The sequence below is a fragment of the Monopterus albus genome, unplaced genomic scaffold, assembly GCF_001952655.1.
Source record: "Monopterus albus unplaced genomic scaffold, M_albus_1.0 scaffold16.1, whole genome shotgun sequence".
NCBI lineage: Eukaryota > Metazoa > Chordata > Actinopteri > Synbranchiformes > Synbranchidae > Monopterus > Monopterus albus.
In genome coordinates, this window is record NW_018127896.1 from 1,520,163 (window position 1) to 1,545,827 (window position 25,665).

At 43.3% G+C, this 25,665-nt stretch overlaps 1 protein-coding gene and 2 long non-coding RNA genes across 3 annotated transcripts; 2 read left to right on the forward strand and 1 right to left on the reverse strand.

Annotated features, from left to right (window-relative positions):
• LOC109955777 (von Willebrand factor D and EGF domain-containing protein) lies at window positions 1–25,665 on the reverse strand. The gene is given in 34 exon segments (XM_020592255.1): window positions 1–82; window positions 909–1,006; window positions 1,189–1,284; window positions 2,201–2,296; window positions 2,588–2,683; window positions 2,852–2,947; window positions 3,026–3,121; window positions 3,386–3,481; window positions 3,748–3,843; window positions 3,946–4,041; window positions 4,270–4,777; window positions 4,895–5,232; window positions 6,363–6,533; window positions 6,620–7,063; window positions 8,526–8,663; window positions 8,819–9,038; window positions 9,370–9,641; window positions 11,280–11,394; window positions 12,064–12,168; window positions 12,260–12,421; window positions 12,517–12,653; window positions 12,815–13,722; window positions 13,839–14,041; window positions 14,272–14,548; window positions 14,715–14,788; window positions 15,745–15,962; window positions 16,664–16,805; window positions 16,945–17,034; window positions 19,250–19,482; window positions 19,649–19,714; window positions 21,020–21,192; window positions 21,194–21,240; window positions 21,510–21,694; window positions 24,737–25,665. Coding segments are annotated over 34 exon segments (6,213 nt in total). The 5' UTR covers window positions 24,837–25,665; the 3' UTR covers window positions 1–61.
• LOC109955782 (uncharacterized) lies at window positions 4,489–9,460 on the forward strand. Its single transcript, XR_002274331.1, has 3 exons — window positions 4,489–4,572; window positions 7,971–8,036; window positions 9,378–9,460. It is a non-coding gene; the product is annotated as an uncharacterized LOC109955782 (long non-coding RNA).
• Window positions 9,966–13,100, forward strand: LOC109955781 (uncharacterized). Its single transcript, XR_002274330.1, has 5 exons — window positions 9,966–10,853; window positions 11,292–11,427; window positions 11,848–11,909; window positions 12,060–12,182; window positions 13,014–13,100. It is a non-coding gene; the product is annotated as an uncharacterized LOC109955781 (long non-coding RNA).

Genomic DNA, 25,665 nt, shown 5'->3' on the forward strand with positions numbered 1-25,665 from the left:
GAAGGGTTTACTGGTGCTGACTGAAGGCCAGCTGTTTAGAGTTCGCTGATCTAATTGGGTCTCAACCGCGGGAAATAGGGAGCTGAAAAAACAATGTGAAGTTTTACAATGGCAGACACAGAGTCAAGATAAAAACCAAAAAGATATGGAACTTACAAATGTGGTTAGTATAAAAAATATCAAATGTTAGACTGTTTTTGTCCCACTGTGATCCTCATATAAAACTTCCCAGTGTCTGCTGGATGTCAGATCCTCAGCATTTCACTGTCTGGCTGTAAATCTCTCATGATTTCATTCCTGAAGGTTTACATACATGACTTTAGCTTTTTCTTTTTCTCTTCAGAAATTTGTAGACTCATCTGCTCCAGCTGCAAAGTTTTTGAGATGCAACAGCTGGAGTCCCTGGACAGTTATAAAACAGTTTAATTAAAATCAGTGTCCCAGTGCAAGACATCATTTCACTTAAAATACACTTTCTCTGAACACACAGGGAAATGTCCATGTTTTCACAGATAAATGTCAGGTTCAAATTCAGAACAAGCTGCTTTGATCACTGCAGCATTTCCAGATCATCCATTGAAGGTTTTGGTATGTGTCTCACACAGCTTTGCTCACTGACGCACAAAGCATCATCTGCAACTGCTCAGTTGCAGAGGCTGGATGCATTTTCACATGTTTCCAGTTTTCCTCATGTGCAGGTCTACTGACATGTGAATCTTAGACCAGCTGTGGAGAACGTAGCAGAAAATAACTGAAACATTTGTGCATTCCATCCTAAAGAGAGGAGAAACATTTCTAGGTCTTATTTTTTGAGTTTAAGATATTAAAGGTAATTGAAAAGTCCAGAACATTGTTCATGTGCCCAACTTCATTTTACTTAAATATAACACACCATCTTCAATCCTTACCCTCCTGGAACAGTCAGAACCTGAGTATCCACTCCGGCAGGCGCAGATGTTTGGTCGGACACATCGACTGCCGTAAAGACACTTCTGCTCACAGACAGCTGAGAAATAACAGAAAAATATAAATAAACCACAAGACAAAATGGTGAGATACAGTTATGTAAATTTTTCAAGCAAATTTAGCCCAAGTAGAAACACGACACCCTAGTTTTGACTAGTAGAGTTTATGGCATGGCCAGTGATTTACAGAATTTGTGTCTGTATGTTTTGTAGTAATACTCACGGATCTGGCATAGCATGCCTTGCCAGCCAGGGGTGCACTGGCAGATGTTGGGGCCCACGCACTCACCTCCATTCAGGCACTTCTGGAGACAAGTAGCTGGGAGGCAACACAATTAGCATTAGAGCTGTGTTCAAATCACCAAAAATGAGGACCTGAGAAACGACTTGGACTTGACTACCTGACTTGCACCCGGCTGATTAACTGGATGTGAGCATTGGCTTAATGAACCTCCCTGAGTCTTCTGGCTTTCTGTCTTTTTGCCAACAGTAGCTTCAGCAGTCTCACTGAGAAGTCCACAGAACAGCCCCATAAAACACTGTGGACTTTGGAACTAATGTTTCCCGTATGTGAAGCATCTGTCAGCCTGGAGGCTCCAGATGTTCACGTCTCTGCTGGACAGTGTCGCCATACCTGCTTCTGTTTCAGTGTGTTACAGCAAGATGATAAAACATTCTGATGGTCAGTTTCAGAATGAAATCCATCTGGGGTAGTGGTGTATCTTTCTGTCCGGTGTATCGTTTTGTCTGACACAGTGTCTTTTTAATACCACCAGTCTGTCCTGAAACAATTTGTCAATCCATAGATGAGTCAGTATCTTTGATTTGTGAGTAATTATTTAAGCCACCTATAAAACAACAACGTCAAACCAAATTCCGGCTTCTCAAATGTCAGGATTTGCAGCTTTTCTCTGTGTTAGATCATTGTAATGTGCCTGTCTTTGGGTTTTGTGCTGTTAGTTAGACAAAAATTTGAAAATGTCACCTTGTCTTGTAATGGGAATTTGATCCAGTTTTTCATATGGACTAAGCACTTAATGGGTTAAAAATGATAAATGGTTTAGTCGCTAACAGTCAGGTGCAGCCTGACTCCCACTAGGATTCTTCTATGTCAAATATTCCAGTCATAGTTTCAAATCACTTATCTGTACACATTTTTAGTAACTATACTTTGATCATACTCATTATTCTGGAGGATGATGATGTTGGGAAGAACATGTATGTGTGACACTTACGTTTATCACATCTCTTTCCTGGCCAACCTGATGGACAATCGCAAACGTCTGGACCAACACACCTGCCGCCGTTCATACACATGGGCTCACACACACCTGGGCAGGGAGAATGAGAGGAAGTCTTTATAACTACAAAACAGTGAGTGAAGCTCAAACTGACAGGGAATTTAAAATCATACAAAAGCTTAGTTTTTCCTAGTTTGGTGTCGTCTTAAAGACGTTCATCTTTCTGGTCTTCTTCTCTTATCGCTCCTCATACAAACACCACCATGTTGAGAATGAGCTGAAATTTTCTGAGGTAATGTGAATAATGATGAGGATGAATAAGAGAAGAAGACCAGAAAGATGAACAATAAAATGATGATGGGAAGGAGGAGAAGGACTGACTTTTCTCACAGCGTGTCCCTGTGTATCCCTGCAGACAGGAGCAGATGTTGCTCCTCATACAAACACCACCATTTTTACAGGGAGGATTGCAGACAGCTGGAGGTGGAAGACGAGTGAAGAACATAACACCAAGCTCAACAGTGGGAAATTTGAGAGTTTTAAAGTGTTTTGGACTTTAGCAGTTTGAGCAGATTTTTAAAAACGTTCTACATTTGTAGTATGATCCTGACTCAAGAATACCGATGTGTGAAGTTGGAGACTTACCATTCTGACACTGTGCTCCATAGAATCCATGAGGACACGCGCAGGTGTTGGGCCGAACACATGATCCTCCGTTCAGACATACAGGAGAGCAGAGAGCTGGACGGTGATAAAGCACTGAGAAGTCAGCACAGACACACACACACACACACACACACACAAAAATAACACACTCACCAGTCTCACAGGACGGTCCGGTCCAGCCTGACGGACACTTACACTCGTCTGAAGACACGCACTGACCTCCATTGTGACAGTGACGGCTACACACCACTATGATCAACACAATATTTATCAGGCTCATGATGATAATAGCATTCACTTGTTTCTTAAAAGGAAACTAAATCAAAAATTGATATCTACTCCTGTATAGGACAGTAAAATATACACATATGATCATTAAAACCTAGGTAATGTACTACATTTGTAAGTTTTAACTACATCTCCCACAAGCCTTAGCAGTTTTTCACAGCATACATCATCTTTCTCTGCAATTTTGTTACTGAATAAATGACATTACAGGAGCTGGAAACTCACAGGTCTCACATTGAGGGCCAACAAATCCATAAGGACAGGAACAAGTCTGCAGCCCCACACAGATGCCTCCGTTTTCACATGGTGACCTGCACGGAGCTGCAGAGATGGATTTATAATAGCTCATCTACAGTATAAGCCTATGTGCCAGTGTAATTATTAGTTACCTCTGTATTCTGTTAAATGTGTTGGTAGCGGGACCAAAAACTTGTACAATGAATAGAAAAATATTTCCTCCCAAGACTTTTTTATAATGTTTTGGGAAGATGCAGGTTTATTTTCAGGCATATTTACTTATTATTAAAGACAGCACACTGATGAGATCTGTGACTGGGATAACTGGGAGACTGGGAAGCTAACCTTACCTTCCTGACAGGTTTCTCCATGAAAACCTCTGGGACACTGACACACGCCTGGAGCCAAGCAAACACCCCCGTTCATACACTCTGGCTCACAGATTGCTAAGAAAATAGGGAGGAACAAAAATGAGCAAAGGACAACCAACATAAAAACCATTCCAGCTAAATACTGATTATTATATTATGAGTTACTTATTTATTTACCTGTCTGACAGTCAGATCCAGTGTAGCCCGGTTTGCAGCGGCATGTGTTTGGTGCGGCACACTCCATGTTTCCTCCACAGGTATGTCTGCAAACAGCTAATAACACAGACGTGGAGATGTTAAACCTGTGTGCATCTTATCTTCTGTTTAAGTTCTATTAACAAGACACATAGATCAAGGAGATCATTTGTGAGCCATTAATCATTAATGGCACCTGATCAGTCAACTCTAGCAACTGTATGTTCTGTCGTGTTCAAGTCCCAGTTACTTTATTGTACAAAATTTTCCAAAAGGTAACAAAAATGTTGTATTTGTCTGTCACACCTCGACAGGCTCGCCCATCTCCAGTGTATCCTACAGGACACCTCCCACAGCGGAACCCCCCATCTATGGCTGGTTCACACTGGACTCCAGGAAAACAAGGCCGGTCAGCGCAGGTCATCACATGTTTGCCTGCTGTTGTACCACCCCTCAGCCCTGGCTGGATGGAGGCAGCTCTCTGGAGGGGGGGGCTGTAGATCGTCTTGCCCACGGTGAAGGTCACCACCGGGGCCATCTGCGGTGTCTCTGGGTCTTCGGATCCAGGTTCAGCCTCGTCTCCACCCCCGGAGAACTCTGACTCAAACGGTGAGTAGGACAGAGCGGTGAGGGCTGCGGTAAGTGGGAGGGCAGGGTTTGGAGGGGTCCAGAGTTTGGCCTGGGTGGATGTCAGGCGGTTGAGCTGAGGCTGGATTGTCTGTCTGGACTGTGTCACCTCACCAGACTGAGTAGAGAGGTGAGGAGCTGGAGGGGTTACCTTAAGAGGTGTGGTACCAGCCAGTGCTGCCTCCTGCTGAGAGATGATCACAGAGAGGTTACTGGATGTTTATTCATGCATGTCTTCCTTTTTGAGTCCTGACTGTATTCATGACTTTCCTGTAAAGGGTGCACAGTGCAGAAGTAGACTCACCTTGGAGATTGTCACATGGGATGCAACAGACTCTCTGGAGGCAGCGATGCTAGTTCTCATGTATGTCCTGGTGTATGATCTTGGACTGTAAATTTGGCTGGCGATGTTAGAGTTTGCAATGACCGCCTCTCTCCTCCCGGTCCCACCTCCCCTCCCTGGTGTGGGGGCCTGGCGTGGTGCACTATCTCGGTTTGCTCTGGTGACAGACAAGGATAGGTGTTTGATAATGTGCCTGGGGGGCAGCTCGGGCAGATGGAGCTGAGTTGCCTTGCTGCTGCCTCCATGTGGGAATCGGCTGGTCTTGCTTTGTGTCTGTTGCTGAAGAAGGTGATTGGATGCTGAGGAAAGACAGGAGGTGACATCAGTACCTTTGGCAAAGTTCTCCCTCCTCCGATCAGTTATTATCCAAGCTAATTAATTAATTGTAACTAGGACAAATGGAACAGCAGATCTGTAAAACTTTGGATTTCTCAACATGTTACAAAAATGTGTATGGGGTTCTAGTTAAAGTAATGCTCTGTATATAAAGATTTTGGAACTTGTTGTCCTGTTTTTATCCTTTTAAAAAACAAAAAATACAAAAATATTAGTATAAGGTGTGGGTTAAATTGTGTGTTTGCTCTAACATACGATGCAAACATTAGCACATCTGGCTAACATACTACCTGCAGCAGTAATCTGGCTTTACCTTTAGAATTAAAGAGCCTCTCATGTGGAGGGAAATGTTGGCAGCTCTTACACCAACAACTCCAGCCAAACCTATCAACTGAGTTAGGTTTTACAAACACCTTTTCATCTTAGAGACCTCTTCTCTTGCATTGTTAAAAGTGGAAACTTATTGTTTTTTAATATGAAAAAAGAAGCATATAAAGCTAACTTCTGTCTCCCTTTTCAAAGTATTTAAGCTAAGCAGCCAAACAGGGATTGGTCAGAAAGACCGGACTAAGCCTAGAGTTTAAAACAGAAGAGAATAGACAATACAAAACTGATGTCTTGTTTGAGGCTGACTGATCTGCAGAAACAGTTTGCCTCGTCTTTTGATGTGTGCTACATCCAGGCAGTGTAACTGCTTACATTGATTTATCTGCTGCAATAAATGACATTCCTTTCAACCAAGAAAACACATAAAACAACATCAGGGAAACCAAAGTATTATAAAATTTAACGTCGCCCCAATGTCTCCAGGAATTTCACATTGCATTTCCTCTGAAAAACAGCATTCAAGAGTGTTTTATAATAAAAAGGAGACTTTATTTAATTTGAAATGTTTCCATTTTCTCGTAAATTAATTTTATTGCAATCTAGTACTAGTGATCGTTTTCTCATTTTAATGTAGTTTTAATTAAGGTAATTTCATATTTTAAATGGTGAACTTTTAAATAATATGATCTTTGATAAATAGAACTTTAGTATGTCTGCACAATAACACACTATTTGACTGGAGGAGTTGAAAACCAGCATCCCTTACCTGCCTTGGCATTCTTCATGCAGATGCGTCCATTTCCGTAAAGGCCTGGTGGGCAGCGGCCGCAGACGTAACCGACATGCGGCGGCCTGCGGTTGATACACTGAACCCCAGGGAAGCAGGGCCTGCTGGCGCACGTAGCCGACACATTGACAGCCAGGGGCTGACCCAGTCCTGGAACACACAAACAGCTTTGTATAATTTTAAATATTACTGTAAAAGAAATACAGTTAATAGAGTGTTGGAAATTTTGGCCTTACCTGAAGCTAGCCTGACATGACCCGATGGATGGGCTATCGTGGATGTCTTGGCAATAGTGTTGCTGACTTTGGGCTGATTAGTTTGGACTTGGTCTGATGTCAGTCCTGTGATGTTCTTGAAGGAGTTTGTGTTAGTCCTGGATGTGATGAGGTTAATTCCCTGGGGTTTTCTCCAAGCATCAGTGTCACTTGATGTAACTGCTGTGATGCTGGTTTCAGTTTTAGTGAGGGTTGGGTTCAGGATAGAACCCGGAGTCCTCCTCCAAGTGGTGGGCTTGGTTTGTGATAGGCCCTGCCCTGCCCTGGCCCTCGTCTGTGAGGAGCTACCACTTGAGGTTTTCTGGAAAGTGTTTATTTTGGGTGGTTGCAGCAGAACATCTGGTATCTTGTAGACAGTTGTACAAGGAACAGATGTGGAAGTGATGGTGGCTGGCCTGACAACTGCTGTTTGAAGAAAGACAAATTATATTTTGGGTTCCCATATAATTCCTTTAGGCGTTTGCCTGGAGTAAGTTCCTATTTAACTTGTAGATCACACATTAAAACGAGGTAGAGTTACAGAATAAACTATAGATGGAATAAACCAACTCTGTATGATGATACAATAAAGAAATTGGAGCTTGGTAAAAAAACAACACATGGAAACATCCAAAGTCTGTGTTTAATAAGGCAGACACCCAGTGTGAGATGAAGCTTTACGGACCAAGCTTGTGTAAAAATGTCAACGAGGCTTGATCGCACCTCAGAGCCTACAGTATCAACACATTTACAAGCAGGAAACACCCAGTGATTGATGAGGGCACACTGCAGACATGACAGGTGGTCAACAACCCAGTCTCTGATTTATCTCGCATTCACATGCCCAACATTTTCTGCTTATAGAGGCAGATGACATCATCATAAAACTCCTTTTGTCTGTTCTGATTGGTCCCTGATTTGCTGAATTATGTTTAGTTTTCTTTTCTTTCTGTTGCTGTCTCTTCTTCTCTATTCAGTTTTTGATACTTAAAATTGAGGGATATACTGAAAATAAATGCACTTGTCGGGATTCCTCTGGGCTTTCTCTTAACTTGTCTAAGCGTGGTGATGTTGTGCTGGTAGCATGAATGTAGAATAACTCAGCTTTGATAAACCCTAAAGAACTGAGAATGCAAAAGGGAACTAATTAGTGGTTAGCCTTAAAAAGAAAATGTCTGCATCAGAGAGGAGTTGTCCACAAACCACCAACAATTAGTCCAAGTATAAATAAAGTCAACCTTTATTGATCTACACGCTAGCCCTCATGAGTAATTAAAATCTAGTTATTTAAAAAAGTCTATTCAACCTTTCATCATTAATTCCTTTTTTACAGATTCCAAGCTGCTGAGAAGTGTTTACTGTGAAGCACCTGGGGACGTGGAACACCTAAAGACACAAGGTTTATGAGCCTCAGACGTTTTGGTAGTGCCGTAGTAGTATGCAAATATGACAGAATCACAGAAAAAGAAAACTTCTGTTTTCAGTGCTTTAACTCCAGTTAGCAGTTGCTGCAATACAAAGTGAGCACATGGAGGGAGGCAGCAGTATCATCTGCCAGCAGTCATCTGATTTCTGTGTCCTTCCTTAGTGTTCCCTTAGAGTTGCATTCACCCTCACACTTTGGACATTTAGCTGATGCTATTATGGAAACTATTTTGTTTGATATAACAACAGCATAAGCTACGGCATTTTGGGTTACATGCAAAAAAAGACTAAGAATATTATAATCAACATCAGGGCTTATAATTATATGTGGTAAAGAAGTGCTGGGAAATGAATGCATGGACAGATAAGTCTGTTTTGTTTGTACAGAATTTCAAAGAACAGCAGTATATCATAAACTTATCAGAATCCTGGCAAAAGCCATATACAGTATGCCCACACTTACCCATACATGTTGTCCCATTTCCCAGCATGCCTTTGGGGCAGGGGCCACAGCTATAAGAGCCAAAGTTATTGAAGCACTGGACTCCTGGGAAACAGGGCTTCTTTTCACACTCATTGATATCTTCCAGGCATGTTAACCCTGCCAAACACACACACACACACACACATAGGAAATTAATTCTGCACTTATGAACTGTAACTGAGATGGATTCTCTACCGTTGCAACACATGATGCCAAAACAGCCAGACACAAGTAAACAAAACCTGCTTTTTAAAAACATTTTCAGCTCTTACCTCTCAGCCCTGCAGGACACTCGCATCTGTATCCACTGGCTGTACTGACGCACTTCCCGACTGCGCATGGATCTGACAAACAGTTGTCTACATTTTCAGTGCAGCGTTTCCCCTGCGTACCCTCAGGACACACACACAGGTAGTTCCCACTGCCAGCAGGGAAGTTGACATCTGTCACACACGTGCCTCCATTCTGACAGCCACATGGCACCACATCAACCTGTATTACAGACAGCAGGAGATTCTGCTTGTTTTTACTGCTATATGTATAATATTTAACAATCAGGGTATCAAAGTAAAAGGGTGTTTAGTTACTAAGCTGTGACTAAGAACCTAGTTGGATCTGGGTGAGTTGAGACAAACATGATAAAACACAAGCCACTGCAGAGCTGAAGATGTCTTCAGTAATTATACAGGGCCCTTGTAATTAATGTCCCCATGATGTCATGTGGACTGCACTAAACCAAATGTTGATTTTTTTTTTAAATAATTCATCCTAAATTGGAATATTTTCTGTATCTCTGGTCTCCCCTCTCCTTCTCCAACTTTACCTCTACAGTGAAAGTGCTCTGGGCGTTGCACTCATCGGACAGTGTGAAGCGGAAGGATTGGCTTGTTTGACGTCCCTCGTCCTCAGGAAGCAATGGCACCCTCCAGATGAGGAGGCCAGCTGGGGAGAGGACGGCCCCCTCTGGCCCGTCCTCCAGCTGGAAGAGGAGTGCCGAGCCCTCGGGGTCTGATGCTGCAAACTGGAAAACAAAGTTCTCCCTGACAAATGTCCGCAGATTGCTTTGAGGTCGATGGAAGGTTGGCGGCTCGTTGACTGAAGAGAGAAGAGGAACAAGCAGAGAAACAAGCTATTGGGGAGTGCTGAAATATATTCATGATGCAATTTATATGTAATTTTCTTCCAGTGTAGCAGGGTGTTCGGTGTCTGTGTAGAAACACCACCTGCTTTGAAGACATTCACTTGTATTAGAAGAAGAAGCTTTATTTTATTGTCATTGTAACATGGTGACACATACAACAAAATTTTGTTTGGAGCCGATGGCCCCGGGCCACTGTATGCATACGCGCCGCCATCATTGGCAACTTGGGGAGTTTCAGTGTCTTGCCCAAGGACACTTCAACATGTGGACTGCAGGCACCAAGATTCAAACCTTCAACCTTCCGGTTGGGAGATCACTGCTCTGCCCACTGCACCACTGTCACCCCCTAATTAGCTCTTCTGTCATGGTTATTCCTATCTCCACCTACAACTGCAAGTCTTTGTGTTTTGATAACAGACTTTACTTCTTTTCCTGAATTAAACTCTTTACAGTACAAGGGAGCTTGGCTTGGCAGAGATATCCCTCTAGGCTGTTTCTGGAAGAATCATTGCAAATACACATGTCCATGGCTGAAGGGGTTTCCATTTTTTCTTTCCAACTGGAGCTCTCTACTGTAATTTCAGTAAGATACTGAAATCACACTTTCTGACAGGTGCTTAATAGGGAGACAGTGATGACAGTCCTAGGAAACACCTGCTCAGAAGTGATGGTCATATGTCAAGAAACCAAAAAGAGAATTCTCTAATGGTTTCTGGCATCTAGAAATGTGCACAAATTCCACTTGCTCTGAACATGAATCAACTTGTTTCCAGAAGAAGTTCTGTTCTCGATACAGTGGCATTTAGGAGGAGAGGAATTATCGCATCTCACTGACCGAGTTAGTAAAATTAGTGTCCTAGAAAAATTCAGGTTTCATGAACATTGATGTTAAGTTGTTCAGTTACTGCAGTGCACAGCAGTTACAGTCTCACTACTACACCTGACTTGTGGTTTTAAGTCTGGATGATTGTCAGTGTGTGTTGCTGTGGAAATCGGATGTGATTTACCGCCTCATCTCTCCTCCCTTCTCTCAGAGCGGTTAAGTGACAGGTCAGGACATGCTGGGAAACCATATCCTCTGCCTCTTTGATCTGCTAATGGAGACAAACAGGACCACGGATGGATGGCTACCGTAACGACAGGCTGCCACAACTGCCTCTGCACTGGTACAGTAAGATAAAAACTGTTTCCCCCTGTGGTTAGTCTTCCCTAGTGGACTGTAAGCAGAGTAGAAACCACCTCCAATCTCTCTGTCAGTTTGGAGCTCACAGACACAGGTTGTAGGCAATGATATGGCCAAAAATATGTGGACACCTAAAAGTTGTGACTCCTGTACATCTCGTTGTGTTATCATGTGCATTTTAACAGCATAAAACCTGCTCCAGGCCATATACAATAAAGGAGTCCAGGACACTCTGTTCACATATTTTTGGTCATATATTCTAAAACAAATTTTCATCTAACAATAATCCAATTTAAATGCTGATGCTGTGGATTTTAGGCAAATTATTTATAGCCATTTTGATGGTGTTGTGTAGTGTAAAAGATTAATCTCATTTTGTAGGGTGAGATTCATACTGAGTTTGCTCTACCTTGGTTCACAGACCAGGTGAATTTGGAGGTGTCCGGGTCACAGAGGAGGCAAGGGCTGCTGGGATTGGAGTCTCCTTCTGCAAAACACATCCCTTCGATGTTACATGTCTGCTCCTGGCCAACAGAAACAGAGTCGACCAGGAAAAGGTTTTTTTGTTTGTATGCAGTACTCTTTGTTGATGTGTTGAGACAGAAATTGAAACATTATTAAACTTATATTTGTTTTCAGTCTGTGGTAAGAAACAGGAAATCAGCTCCGAATACATATCATATGCTTCATTTCCATTTAAGTTAATTGAGTTTGGTTCCGTTTTTCTCTTGGTGTCTGTGGGCATTCAGGTTGTTTGTAAGGTTACATGTTTTTCTGTTGTCATTCCCATAAAGAGCACTACTTCCAGTAACAAGATCCCCTCTGTATCTGCTTTTTAATGAATGTAGGGTTTTTAAATAGACATTTGAGGCATGTCTCTGCTTTAGTCATTCAGCCAGCTACAAGTTGTTTTATAACATGCTTTTCCATTAAACACCCACTGAGTCACATCTGTCTTCTAAATCTGTTTCCCATAGAAACTTGAGAGTCCAGGTTGTCTTTACAAGCGACCTGTTGCAGTCATGTGAATAAAAAAGCAGTAAGTTGTGTTAGCAAGGATAATTTGATTTGTTTAATTTATTTTGTTTGATGGTAAAATTGCCTGTTTTCAGTCAGCATTTAAAAGTCCCCAATGTGAGAGAGATAAACAACTTAGCACGGAGAAAAACTGTTCACTTTTGTATGTGAGTTACCTTTAACTTACAGAGTCCTGAGCGTGACGCCTCGCAGACCTGGCAAACCCCATCATAGATTGTCAGCACCTTGGGCTGGCTGTACTGGGAGCCATCATTGGTCACCTGGGACAGGAAAGGTAGGAGATACACTAAAACAGTTTCAGACAACAAACAACAAAAAGCAATTTGATTGCAGGTTAAGAAGCAACATTACTGTAATCTCCCAGCGTGCATACGGTTTGTCATCCATCATGAAGTCTTCTGTGCTGATGGCTGTGTTGCTTAGGGGTGGGATGGTGCAGTCTAAAGCTCTGGAGCTGAGGAACGTGGCTTTTGTTCTCTGTTTTTCCCCTGGAACCCAAACTCCGTTCATGTACTGTGGAGGCAGATCAACGCACTTTAATGGAAGTATTTTTTTTTTAAAAAAAAGCTTCTGCTTGAAGGCAGGGTCTCAATCTGGTATTCCCTCACCTTCAGTCTGGTAGCATGGCAGCTCAGGTTGGGAGAGTCGATGAAGCCAAGGCCAAAGACCCGGACGCTGCGACAGTCGAAGCCTTGAATGTCACAAAGTCCTCCATTCTCCAAATCTGTTAGCTCTACTGGCTGGTCTATATGAGGAGAGATTATTGTTTGTTTATGAGTGAATTACTGGTGAAACAAAGGAGAGAATATAAATTATTTCTGCAGCTAATTAGAATAGAGATTCTTACAGTCAGAAAACAAATGCCCCTAGACACTAAGCTCAGCAGAGAAATGCCTAAATACTCACTGATGGCCAGGCTGCAGTCGTAGAAGCTGTAGCTGGGATAACACTGGCAGCCCCATTCTGTACACTCTCCATTTCCATTGCAAAAGTTGGGGCAGCGCAGCGCCATCACAACTTTCCCAGATACTTCTGGTGGATCAGCGACCTCCAGGGCCCTCTGGGTTCTGTTCTCTAATAGCCTTCTCTCACATTCATTCTGCAGGTATGGCAGTAGCGCATCCTCCCAGCCCAGGTCATCTTTGAGCTGCAGGTCCAGGATGCAGAGATCCACTGCCTCGTCCAGGCGGCGTCCCAGCAGCTCCTGGCACACTTCACCAACAGTGGAGTTGACCAAAGCCATCTGGCACACCTCCAGAGCTTTGGCCGAGGTCAGGCCGCTCGGCGTGGGCCACTGTGGTTGCACCTCGGGTCGGGCTTCTGCCAGGTGATCCTCTGAGAAGAAGTAAGCAAAGTTCCCCAGATGAGCCTGGCTAAGGCTCTGAGCAGTGAAAACAGGCTGGAATTCAAATGATACCTGTCTCCTCGATCTGTCAATAGACAGCAGGGAATCTTCCCTGAACTCAGTGTCCAGTTTATAGTCGCCACTGTTTTGATTGTTTTTGCTATGAAAATGAATATGCGTCCTCTCCAGAGGGTGACTGTGATAGGCAGACATATCCAGGATGCTTTCTTCTCTTTCTGGACTATTGAGGTATTCCACTGTTGTGTCAATAGAGGGGAACACAGATGTGTAATCCACATTATTGTATGCTGTGCATTCAGAGTAAGCAGAGGGATTGTACAGCGTCCTCATCCTTCTGTCCTTGTGATGGGAAGTTCTATACTCTTTCTGGCACTGACAGAAAGGCTTCCTGACCTCCTGCACTGTCCCAGGAGGTGTCTTGTCAAATAAACTCTGACCAGGAGCTACCCTAGCACGCGCACAAAACAAGGGAAAACCACAGAATCAAATTGCTTTGTAGAGACTTTAAAGAATTTACAATTTCAAAATGAAGTCTCAACAAACACACTAATGTCACAGACTGACCTCCAGTCCTCAATGAAGTGATGCAGGTCACTGGGGCCATAGGGGTCACCATCAGAGCTGTAGAAGTCGTTGTTGCCATTGCGGTCAAAGGTGCCACAGAGGCCTTGTGTGTTGCTGTAGTCAACGCTGGGCGCCCGGACAGACAGGCTCATTCCCCAGTCATTGACATCGGCCCTAACAAAGGCCCCGGAGGGAAATATCAACTACAGGAGGAGAGTCAAATCCAACAGCTAATTAACATCATCTCCTCATGCTGCAGAAGTAAAATGTTTGAACATAGAAGAGCTGGGCATGTTTGATTAAATGTATGTCATGCATGTAATTAAAGTCAAGATTCCTCATGCAACTGACAGGACATGGTTCATGAAAGAAGCACACAGGTAATGCTTCTCCAACCAAATCTGTACCTGTGTCAAAACGCTCAGATACCTACAGTGACCTTCTTCCCCTGGTGGGACTCCAGCACCCTGACCCGAGTGCCCTCCTCATTGCCAAGGTTCTTTAGGCGAAGCTGTGGCCTGGTTTCCTGCAGCTGACCATTGCACATGTCAAAAATGCCAACCTCGTTTCCTTCTCGAACCGCAACGCCACAGTTGCAGGCAACAGCATAGTGTCGACTGCCGCAGTCCCATTGACGAGAGTGAACCTCAAATTCTCTGGTGAGGCTCCGATAAAGGATGAAGGTACCAGTCTGGTGATTGTCATAACGCCTGCACATAGCATAGTGACAGGAGGAGATGCTGATATCTAAGTTAATCTGCTGGTTTACTATGCCACACTGAAACCTAACTAATCAGATCTAAGGACCTTTCATTTGAACAGTATTATAGATTGATTCATATTACCATCTGATAACTACTGACAACTTCTTATTACCTGCCGTCGAGTGTAATGATATGTGGGTCGGTCAGAGAGTAGCAGATGGAAGTGGGAACATCCTGGACGGTGACCTGGGGGCAGAGGTCATGAGAACAAAGATTAGGGGGAGCTCCACCCTTTGACCCTCAGACCTTGGCCTTTGATGCTTTCATTAAACACAGATGGGAAGGCTCCTCTGCAGGGGGCCCCTCACAGACATGATGTCTGGAGGGCTGACATCATGTCCTACATAACTTAATAGCTGGTGTGGACACAGCTAATGGTGCTCCAAAAACACCAAGTCAAACAAACAGTCAGGCACACCCCCACCCCACCCTGCCCACCAACTTCATAAAGCACTTCATAACTGTGTGGATATGTAAACACTTTGGCAGAGGAACCTGTAATAAAAGCCATACTTCTAATACTCTCTGATTAAGTTAATATGTTTATAATTAAGCCACACAGCTGTTACTTTGTTCCTCATTTAGTCCTACACCATGGGCCCCCCATGATAATTCAAGATAGCTCTCAAGGACTCCTGGAGGTCCACAGGAACCCCTGTAAGTCCTTACATCATATGCAGTTTGCATAACACAGGGGCCTAATATTAGGAATCCCTACAACAAAATTACTTTTGGAATATCCACAAGGGTTCCCTGGTTCCTGTGAGACAACTTTCATCTTTTAAATGAGCCTGAAGAACTTGTGGTAGTTTCCCAGGGGCCCCTGAAGTGTCTTCAGTGACAGTGTCTCAAATATTACCCAAATCCACAAAAAGCTTCTAAGGGGACACTGAGCATTTAAGTCCCATGCAACTTGTATGCCTCAAATTCCAATTATCCCAGACCTCCAGTACCACAGAAAATCCTTTAAAAGATCCCCAGTATAACCTTAAGAATGGTTTGAACTTTATGAACCCTAGAAAGCAGGGATCCTTAAAAATCCTTAAGAAATTCTTAAGCTCAATACAGACTTTTGGTATGCACACTAATGAGGAAACATCAGATTTATCTATGGTTACTTAAGAACCTTTCACTCAGCTCACTTTAAGGGATGTTGGGATGTAGCTTCTCCAGACTCGTGGTGCGCTGGGTCCAGACAGGGCCTCAACCAGGCTCAGACGGTTCCCATCACGTGTGAAATCAGTGACAGCAGTAACGAAAAATGTCACCTGACCGCAGCTGCCAGCGTTACAGCCGCTCGGCTGGAGCTCCACCTCGCAGGTGGACAGTGCCACATTTAAGGCCTCTTGTCCGAGACTGTCTGTGGATGTCAACACAGCAGTAAGTCAGTGTTAACGGACAGCACACAGCTGCCTGCAGAGCCGTAATAATGTCTTCCTGTCCTGGCTGTGATGTGATGATGTACAGGGCAAGCCAGAGCACAACAGAGGGAAAATCCAAATAGGAAAGAGGAAACTATGTAAAAAGCAGAGAGGAAGAAGCATGAAGTCAACAACCTGAACCTTTAATCATCTTTAACCTAACAAGCTCCTTTTTCAGGGGATCTTTGTTTTTACTAAAAGACTGAAGAGCCAGTATGCGTAGACTCGCCTGTCATGTGCTGCCAAAAACGAGACAGCCAGTTAGGAACTGTTGTTTTGCTTTGACTTCATTCACTAGACATTATTATGGTCATTAAAGGTTGAAGAAGCTTCTAACCACACTTGCATCTTTCAGAGATGACAGGATCCTCAGAGCTCTGATATATATTCATAAAAAGCTCAGGTCCCAATTATTAATTTCAGTTCCTCTAATCTGTGTTTTGGTCATAAATCTAAAACTGTCTAATTTTGGGGATGTGTAGGTTGTGTGGTCAGCTGTGGTTGTTGCAGGCCCATCCCACTCCCAAATGTCCAAACAACTTAACAAAACGAGTAACTTGCAGTATACTCAAACTGTAAGCTTCTTTACAGAAAAGTATGGATGATGACACAGACCATGTCTCTTTCCTGCAGGTCTGACCTGGGTCATGGATGCTCAGAGCCAGAGGAAGTCCACAACGGTGGCCGTGGCTGTGGTTGTAGCAGGGGATGGGCACTGTGCTGTGGATGGTTACCTCATGCTCCTTACCATTCTCTGCTATGTGGAGTGAGTCTGGAGAAAACTGAAGCACAAGAAGGAAAAAATTGATACAGGTGAGTTTGGTGACTATGAGGTTTGTATTTTTCTCAGTTTGTCCCTGCATAAAGGAATTAAGTTCTTCTTATCCTGGTGTAGACAGGAGTTAACACAAGAATATTTACCTTCAGCCCAGCATAGAAACTCTCACTTTCTTTTGGGGTTGATTTGATGTGGCTGGAGTTGGCTATGAACGTTGACACGCTGCAGGAGAACTGCAAAGAAAAATAAAGGTGTAGGAGAAGTTTTGTCCTTTTGTCAGAGTTTGATTCCATAAACAACAAACATTTCAGACAGAGATCAACTCTTGTTGTGTTGTTAAACTCGTGGTTCCTTTTTAAACCTAAGCTAACATCACACCAGTTTCCCTAATTTTTGACATTAAGGACCTGGGCCATATTTATCAAGCATCTCAGAATCCCTCCCAGGAGCAAGGCTGAAAGTTACCTTAGGATTAAAAACACTCCTGTTTCAGAGTCAGACCACCACTTGTCAAATTAAGGCTTTATATGCTGTTATCAACACATAACACAGTCATTACATGTTGTAATAATATGCTTTATATCATTTTCTGTAATAAGCTGGAGGTTTATTGGGAAGTCACTACTAAAGCTGTGTATCCAGAGGGCTCATGATTAATGCTAATAAAATGTCGCTGCTGTCATTGAGGACCTTTGGGTCATGTGAGAATCTGACCATGTCCATTACCACATGTGCCACTGATGAGTCCAACAAATCCAAGGAAACCATCAATTTGCATAATTGATCAAAGTTTGTGGGAATTTGGCAAATCATCACTGTTGCAAAGCTAAAGCCACGCAAACAGAAAAGTTGAGGAAACAGCATGTGTTCGTCTTGCTGATGGAGGAATTACATCCTGCACATGCTCAGTCACAAAGATGTTTTGTTCCGATGGTATCTTATAATGAGCTCGGTGTCAAAGGTGTTAGTAAAACATCTCTGGTCTTTTAGCACATACTATCTCTGTCTAAACGCTACTGCCTGGCAGCTCCCAAACAGTTGGGACACCTCTTGAGCTCTCCTACATTTTGGTGGAAATAAGAATGATTTCCTAATTTAGGAATGCTGATAAATTTCTCTTACCTTTACTCCTAAAGGTTGTAGCAAAAATGCATCATTCTGAGATTGTTTGGCTCAGACATGCTTGATAGATACGGGCCCAGGACAACTTTTTGTGTCATATGACCTGTGTTTGGTTTTTTTGGTGAAATTACCAAGAGAACCAGTGCTTTAAATTCCTCCACTCTGTGGTTGTTAGCCATGAAAAAGACTAACAATCTGCGACTGACACTGTATTTGTGATATTTCTAAACACTTCTCCATGTAGCCAACAGTAGAGTGCTTTTCTCTCTCGGGGTTACAACAATGAAGGTGACCTTTGAAAAGCTCGGTTACAGTATCAGCATGTTAAAGATGGGCTCGTAAGCGAGCTCTGCAACACGTTCCAGACTCAGCTAATACAAGCCTGGTGTCCAAATATGGCAGCACAACATTCCCCAGGCATTCGAGGTCAAATAGTGAGAGTGACATCACCTCTGTTTCAAATAGCATCATGTAGAAAACTGAATAACTTAATGTTTCCTGTCAGCACCATCTGTGTCAGGGCTGTTCAGAAACAAGGCAGTGGAGCAGGCTGTCAGTGCTCTGGAAGGAGGTTTACTCACAACTCACAATTATTCATCTCAGTGGAAGTAAGAAAGTCAGCTTTAGTCGGAAGAAAGCAGCTTGTAACGTAACCTATCTGTGGCTGCCTAATGATCCTATAGCCACGGCTCAGCTGACACTTTCCTTCAATTGCTGGATTTGTGTAATTTCTTCCACTTCTCCCTGCTGCTCAGATTTAGTTTTATTCAGCCTCACAAGAACAAATGTCCTCAATTTTTCAGCTAATTGGTCAGCATTTCTGGTGGAGCCACTGTTCCAAAAAGCACTGTGGAAAGACGAACAAAGCAAAGTTCCAGTGTTCAGAGGTGGTGCAAGTTGCCACTTCCTTATTCCTTGCCAGTTCTACTCACCACACTCCAAAATGGAGATTTAATGACTCCAAACAAGTTAAGGTTGGAGCTGTAAACCCATAAACAAGAGCAACAAACCCTCCTGTGTAGGAAACCTGTTACACAACACAATAAACTGCTTCATTTTAAATGTGTGTATCTGTCCATAGAATCCCTAGAATTCACTGTGAAGATTTGAATGGAGAGGTTTAAATGGAAAGCATGTGGAGCAGGGCTATCCAATCTGCAAATGATTTAACTTCCCCAACCTCCTCTTACCATCATTTAATGAAATATGACACACTTTGTCTGTCTTGCTGTGTTTTGCAAGGCTGAACCGAGGCAGAGAGGGTCAGTATGATCCATGGCTGAGGTTGCCATTGTTGTGCTTTCAGAACTGTCTCGCAGGGGTTACCGTTTCTCCGAGTCGGAAGTGAACACCATCCATCTCCACCAGAGAGAAGGGCTTCAGTGTGGACTCCCGCCTGATCTCAGCCTTCATGTTCTGGCTGACGTGTCTGGCCCAAACCACCTGGAATGCTAGCGGCTGGCTCCACGGCAGCAAGATGAAAGTACACCTCAGATGGATGCTGTGGCCAACCAGCTCCGGGATGATCACTGGCCGAGATGGCAAAGACGGAACTGCAGCTGAAAACACAGTTAGGCAATTAAGGATTACAAACATGATAGTCTACTCCCTCAGTTTGCTGTCATTCATAGTGCAGTGCAGTGTGGGGGGAGATCAACTGTCTGTTGGATGGTCAAAGTGCAAACAACATTGTAATTTGTGTCAAAGGTTTTTTAAGACTCATACCTTTGCATCGGCCGTTGACTTTGGTCTCACCTGGTGGGCAGTGTTCTGGTCCCAAATCAGGAGTGACTGAAACATGAGATTTATCAGATATCTTTCATTGGACATTTTGGTTATTGTGAAGAAAAAGTGTTATTTTATCTCAGTTTGCTTCTTATATCCATCAAAATCAAAATTATCTTAACTGTGTTAATGTTTGACGTAGGAAACAATCCTAACTTCCGGGTGTATCTCATGGTCTTTTGGCCAACTGCTGTTTTCAAGGTCAAGAACGAACTGTCATAACTACTGATAACAGATCTGTCTGAGTGCTTCCACTGCTGAGGCTTTGTGATACAGTTGAAGCTAGATATTGAGATGTTACACTTTAGATATCCCTAGTGCATCATTTGCTAACTTTAGCTTAAATGCTTGACTTTGGCCACCAGTGCCCCGCCCTACATCATGCGCTCTTTCTACCGGGGGACCATTGAAAGCGTCATCACTGGCTGCATCACTGTGTGGTACGGAGCCTGCACTGCCTCCTGCAGAAGGACCCTGCAATGCATAGTGAATACAGCCAGTAAGATCATCAGTGCCCCTCTGCCTTCCCTCACGGACATTTTTAACACCCGCCTCACCTGTACAGCCATCAACATTGCTGATGAAACCTCCCACCCCACACACTCCTTCAGGGAGAAGGTATCGGAGTCTTCAGGCCCACTCCACCAGACTTACAAACAGCTTCATCCACCAGGCTGTGAGGATGCTGAACACTGTCCATTACCTCCCCTCCTCTGCCCCCTGTCCCTGGACTGTGATCCACCACAGAACATAAAAAGACTACCTCTGCTGTTCTGCACAAACCCAGTACATTCCCCCTTCTTGTTGTATTACATGTAAATCTGCTGCTGTTAGTCATTTGCACTGCTGTCCATGTGCATCTCAATCTCACAACCATCTGACAATCTTCTTTCTATTATTTGCATTACTGTCACTGATTGTACATGGTTTGAGTCATAGCCTATGAGGTTGTACCATTTAGTTTTCTTATTCTTTTCTAGTCTATTTTTACTCTACTTTTATTCTATATTAGTTTCCTAAATTGTATGGCATTCAATCCTAGGTGAGAGAGAAGCAGTATTTCGATTTTCTGTATGTCCTGCACATACGTATAGTGAATTGACAATGAAAATCTTTGATCTTGATATACGTATATATATACGTATGTCGACCAGCATGCAACAGCATGTTAGCAGAAAATTATGTAGATGCCTCCATTATTTGCCATAGTTTGTCCATTAGAGAAGTCACTTTGACACTCTTGTTTTCTGACTGGTGTTTTGCAGTTTTACAGGACAACAAAACATTTACCAGCCCGTTGAGTGTGCTCACCTTTGGCACAGTAGCCCATGCACCCCTGCGTGGGCTGCAAGTAGTAGAGCAGGAACTCGCCACAGTTCCGCACTGTGACGGGGATGCGAAAGAGGCAGCAGTCCTTGGCACTGCCATGGAAGAACTGCCAGGTGGCACAGGCAGAAAGCTGGCGCACCTCGCCAGGCTGTGGCGTCCTTCAGTGACAGCCACACCGGAGCCTGTGTACCACAGCGGTTCATCTGCAGGAAGGCATCGATACAAACAGTTATTTTCTGCTGTGAGGGGGTTATTATACCTTCCAGCTGTGGCTGAAGGTGCCTATTATACCAGTCTACTGAGGCTGGGCTCAGGATGTCTGCTGATTTTTGGCAGGTGTATGAGATGATTTCTTTTTTGATTTTGATAGTAGTCACAGTAGAGACACAGGAAGGAGAGTGGAAGAAGTATGTTCAGTGGTGTGAAAACAAGCACTCTGTGGCAGAACTGGCCTGTTATTTTAGTGTCTTACCTCAACGCAGGAGGTCGGCATCTCTGCTGGTTTGTTGGTGATCCTGAATCTGTACCAGCCGGGCAGCAGCGAGTGGTCACAGATCAGGTCCTGGATGGCTGTGTTCTGGATCTCTGTGGAGTCAAAGTCAACACTGCGATATGGATTACGCAAAGTCTGATGACCTCCTGGGAAGCACTCTGGAGCTGAGAATGACAAGGAAACATCAAACTGTGAACTCCAGACTGGAGTCTGGTGCAGCCGAAAGAAGGCAAGCACTGAAACAGAGACTATTTGGAAAACAACATTGTATTTTTTACACTGAAATTTCTTTGACAAAAGGTTTCTGAGAAATAAAGTACCAAACCTGCAAGAAGAGTGAATGTAGACATAAAGAACACGGATCTTCAGCAGTGTGTTTATATGCCTTCATCTTCACCATCAAAAGGTGACTGAATTACACATACAAGTTGGTCTTTAAAGTGTCAGTGTTAAACAGGTGAGCAGGAAGGATCATTTCATCCCCAGACGTTATCTAAATCGTTAAGAATAACAGACGTTCCTGTGAGCTTTTTGCCTCCCTGAACTCACCCCAGGAAAGGATGCTAAAGCCAATGACACATGACTGGCCTCTGAACACTGCCTGCAGCTGGAGGATGAAACGGGGGAGTTACTTAAGCAGAACATGCAATTTTCCACAAAAATCACACCAACCCTACATCTGTGAGGTGAAATGGGTCGTCAACTGAGCCCTTCCCTGGCAAAGCTAAACACGAAGAACAAATCACTCTTTCACCTCCAGAGAATGAAACTTTTCCTTGTTTGTGGTTGATTGTGGAGGCCGAGTAAAGTCACATCAGGGAAAACAAACTTCTGGGGTATTTAGGATTTCTTTAGACTGTCAAAGCCTTGAATGGACAGGGCAAAGTTACTGCCAGTGATCCCAAACCTAAACAAGCTTTTGCAGGCTGGTCTTTATGTTGACAGTCCCTTGAAAGCAAATGTTCTTGTTTACATCGTCTCCTGACTGCGCGTACGCCTCGTCTGGAAGCTCCACTAACAAGAGTCGAGGTCACAGGTTGTGCAAACAACCAGGTTTTCAGGGAGGAGGACAATTGATGAGACTTTGGCTGCAGGCTAAGGGGCGGACGAGAGTAGAGGGGGGGGGGGGGGGGGGGGGGGGGGGGGAGCTAATGAACTGGCCCTGTGGAAAAGCAGATCTCGCTGGGAGGGAGGCCCTCAGTAGCCCAGATGTGCAGTTTCTCAGGAAAGACTGATCTGGGAGAGTGTGGTGTTAACATAGCTGAGGTTAGTGGTGTTTTCCCCAGAGGGCTCAAACAGAAACATCAGAGTCAGACCAGCACAGGAAAGCTTCTGGCTCCTGATGCCATCTGAAACCAGTTGGATGATACTGTATAAACCTCCTTATCACCGGTTACAGCTGTTTTGTGGTAGATAACACTTGTCATGCTTCATTGTCTGCTTTTAAAAGCAGAGTTTGATGGATATCGGTTTTTAAAGACCAGTAGTGATTGAAGAGGTTTCAGGCTGAAGCACCTGATGATTAAATAACTTTTCTTTGTGTGCGACAATGACAAAAAATACATTTTCCCTCAAGTTTCAGTGTTGGCAAGGTAGAAAAGCAGCATTTATACCAATTGAAAGACACAAGAACCTCTCAAATGAAACTCTGGACAAGAGGAAAAGGAAGAATATTTTAAAGTAAGAGTCATTTAAGTGAAAGGGTTGGAGTTAAATGATCACAGTGGTGAATCATGCAACGATGACTGGCTAGAATAAGATATTTGGCCACACTAACGACATAGTTCATGGAAGCTAGTGTTGATCTGTCAGGCGGCGGATGGACACACAGATCTTCATGGTACCCAGAGGATGAATCTTAATGATTTTTGTGATCCCCTGACTTTAGCAGTTTTTGTTTGTCAGCACACCCTGATCGATTTTTTTAAATCATCACTGGCATCTTCATGGAAACTGTTGCAGTGTATGCTGTGTACCTGATAACAAATGCTAATGTCAGTGTTTTGTTTTATGCTAATCACGTATTTCAGCTTTGACAGTGAGATCCACAAATGTTTTATTTTTTTCCCTTTAAAATCACTTTGTTCAGATAGTTTGTCAAAGTATATCACATTTTCACTGATTAGGAATAGTAAAACCTGCAATGCCCTCTGCAACCTTAAACCTCAAATATACTACATCATATAATTATGTAAAATCTTTGGAACCTTAGAAACTAGACCTGAGAATCAATTTCAGCGGATTAATGAACAAATCTCCTGGAGCTCCAGGCGTTGTGTCCAACTTTGTTTTGGCCCAGAAATGCCTGGTCTTGCAAAGCTTTTCATTTTATAGCCTTGTGCCTTAAAGTTTACAGCTGTGGGCTTTGATGGTGTTAGACGCCCTGGAGACAGCAGCTCCAAGTTTAATTGGACTGGGGGTACTGGTCTCCAGTTATATCATTCTAATCTGATGTGAGGTGCCTTGGGTGCATAAAATAGCTTTTTGATGATCCCACTGAGTATACAATTATATGTAATGTTTGTACTGTCAAATGTATTACGCTTTGTGCAAGTGAATGACTACACATGTCACTGCACTGCTTGCAGAAGAACAGGATGGGAGAAGGTGTGTGACTAAACTGTGAAAATGAGAAGTATGGATGGATACTACTGAGCAACATCTGTTATCTACAAGTCTATCTTTTTAAATCTTGTTTCAGTTGTGAGGACAATTTCTGAAGCTGTTTACAAGTCGGCTGATACTTTTATTTCGAGTCATGTTATTTGTGGCATTTCCTTGACTTTTCCTTTAGTTCTTCCTAATTGTAATTCAATTCAAGGTAGTAGTTTTACGTCTCACATCCACGACTCTCGCCTGTTGAAGTGATAATTCGCTAATACTTTCCGAAGATTCCTGACAAAGGATGCAAGAATTTTACGTCAGTTAAAGAACTTTTACATAAATTAAAATGCGTTTAGAACAAAATTAGACACATTTTCTTTTTACTCCATTTTCTTTGAGTTACAAGCTTCGTTTTGTTTCCTTTGCTTCTGCTTTTTATACAAGGAAACGCTGATTAGAAACGACACGTGAAGCTCTGGATTGCATTATACATCTGCTTCGATTTTGAATGATCGTTAAAATGAAAGTAGTTTTCTATCTTAGAGGTAAAACCATCAGCTGCACATGAATGTGAGCCATAACAAAGTTTTCCATCCACTCACCATGTTGCGCAAACGCTAATAATTGCACGGTCCACAGCAGCGCGATGCGCAAATGCCGAGAGAAGAACAGACGCACCGAACTAAATGCGCAACAGTCCATAGCTGCGGCTCTGGGTTAATTAGATGCAGCAGAATGGCCTCAGTCGTGTGGTCCCATTGAAAATGAGGAGAAACGGTGTAAAAGTGGCGCAAACCGTGCTTAATTCCCAGCTCTCAGTTGGTAATCAGAGAAAAGAGACTTAAATGTGCGCTCTGCTGGCTGCGGATGTCCTCGTGCAAACCGTGCAAAATGACAGAGAGAAGAGGAGGGAGGAGACACCTTTCCACCGAGGAGTCTGTTCCTGTAGGTGGGTCCTCTGTTATCCCCGAAACAAGCGTCTCTCCATCAACAACAGTTGGAGACAAATCAATAAATGATTCATCCCGAGCTGAAATCCTGTCAGATGTGCCTCCACTGCTTCATCACGGTTGGTTACTGTATAAACACTTTGTGCTCGGTGCGCTTCCGAACTTCAATGACTGTTTAGACTCACTGCTGGAAACCATGAGCCACAGATCCGTGCGTGAATACGAGCAAAATTAAAGAAAAACGTCAGATGAAAAGCATCGGAGAGCAGAAACCTCGAACATGTTGATGCGTCATGGTTCCACAACAATCCAAAGTCCCCAGTTATTTTTAGCCAAATTATGACATACATTTTTCGAGCAGTTTCAAACACAAAGTGGAAGAATTTACAGGAATTCGGTTTAATATTTGAGATTTCCACTCTGTACTTAACTGATAGTTAAGACATTTGTACAACAGTACATGTAGCTACTTCTATACAGTTGTTTGTATTCAGTAGGCTACACTTGTATGTACTGCACAATGTGTCTACAGCTGTAGACGAAGTGAGTGGCCAGAGAAACAGGAGGATAAAACAAAGCGT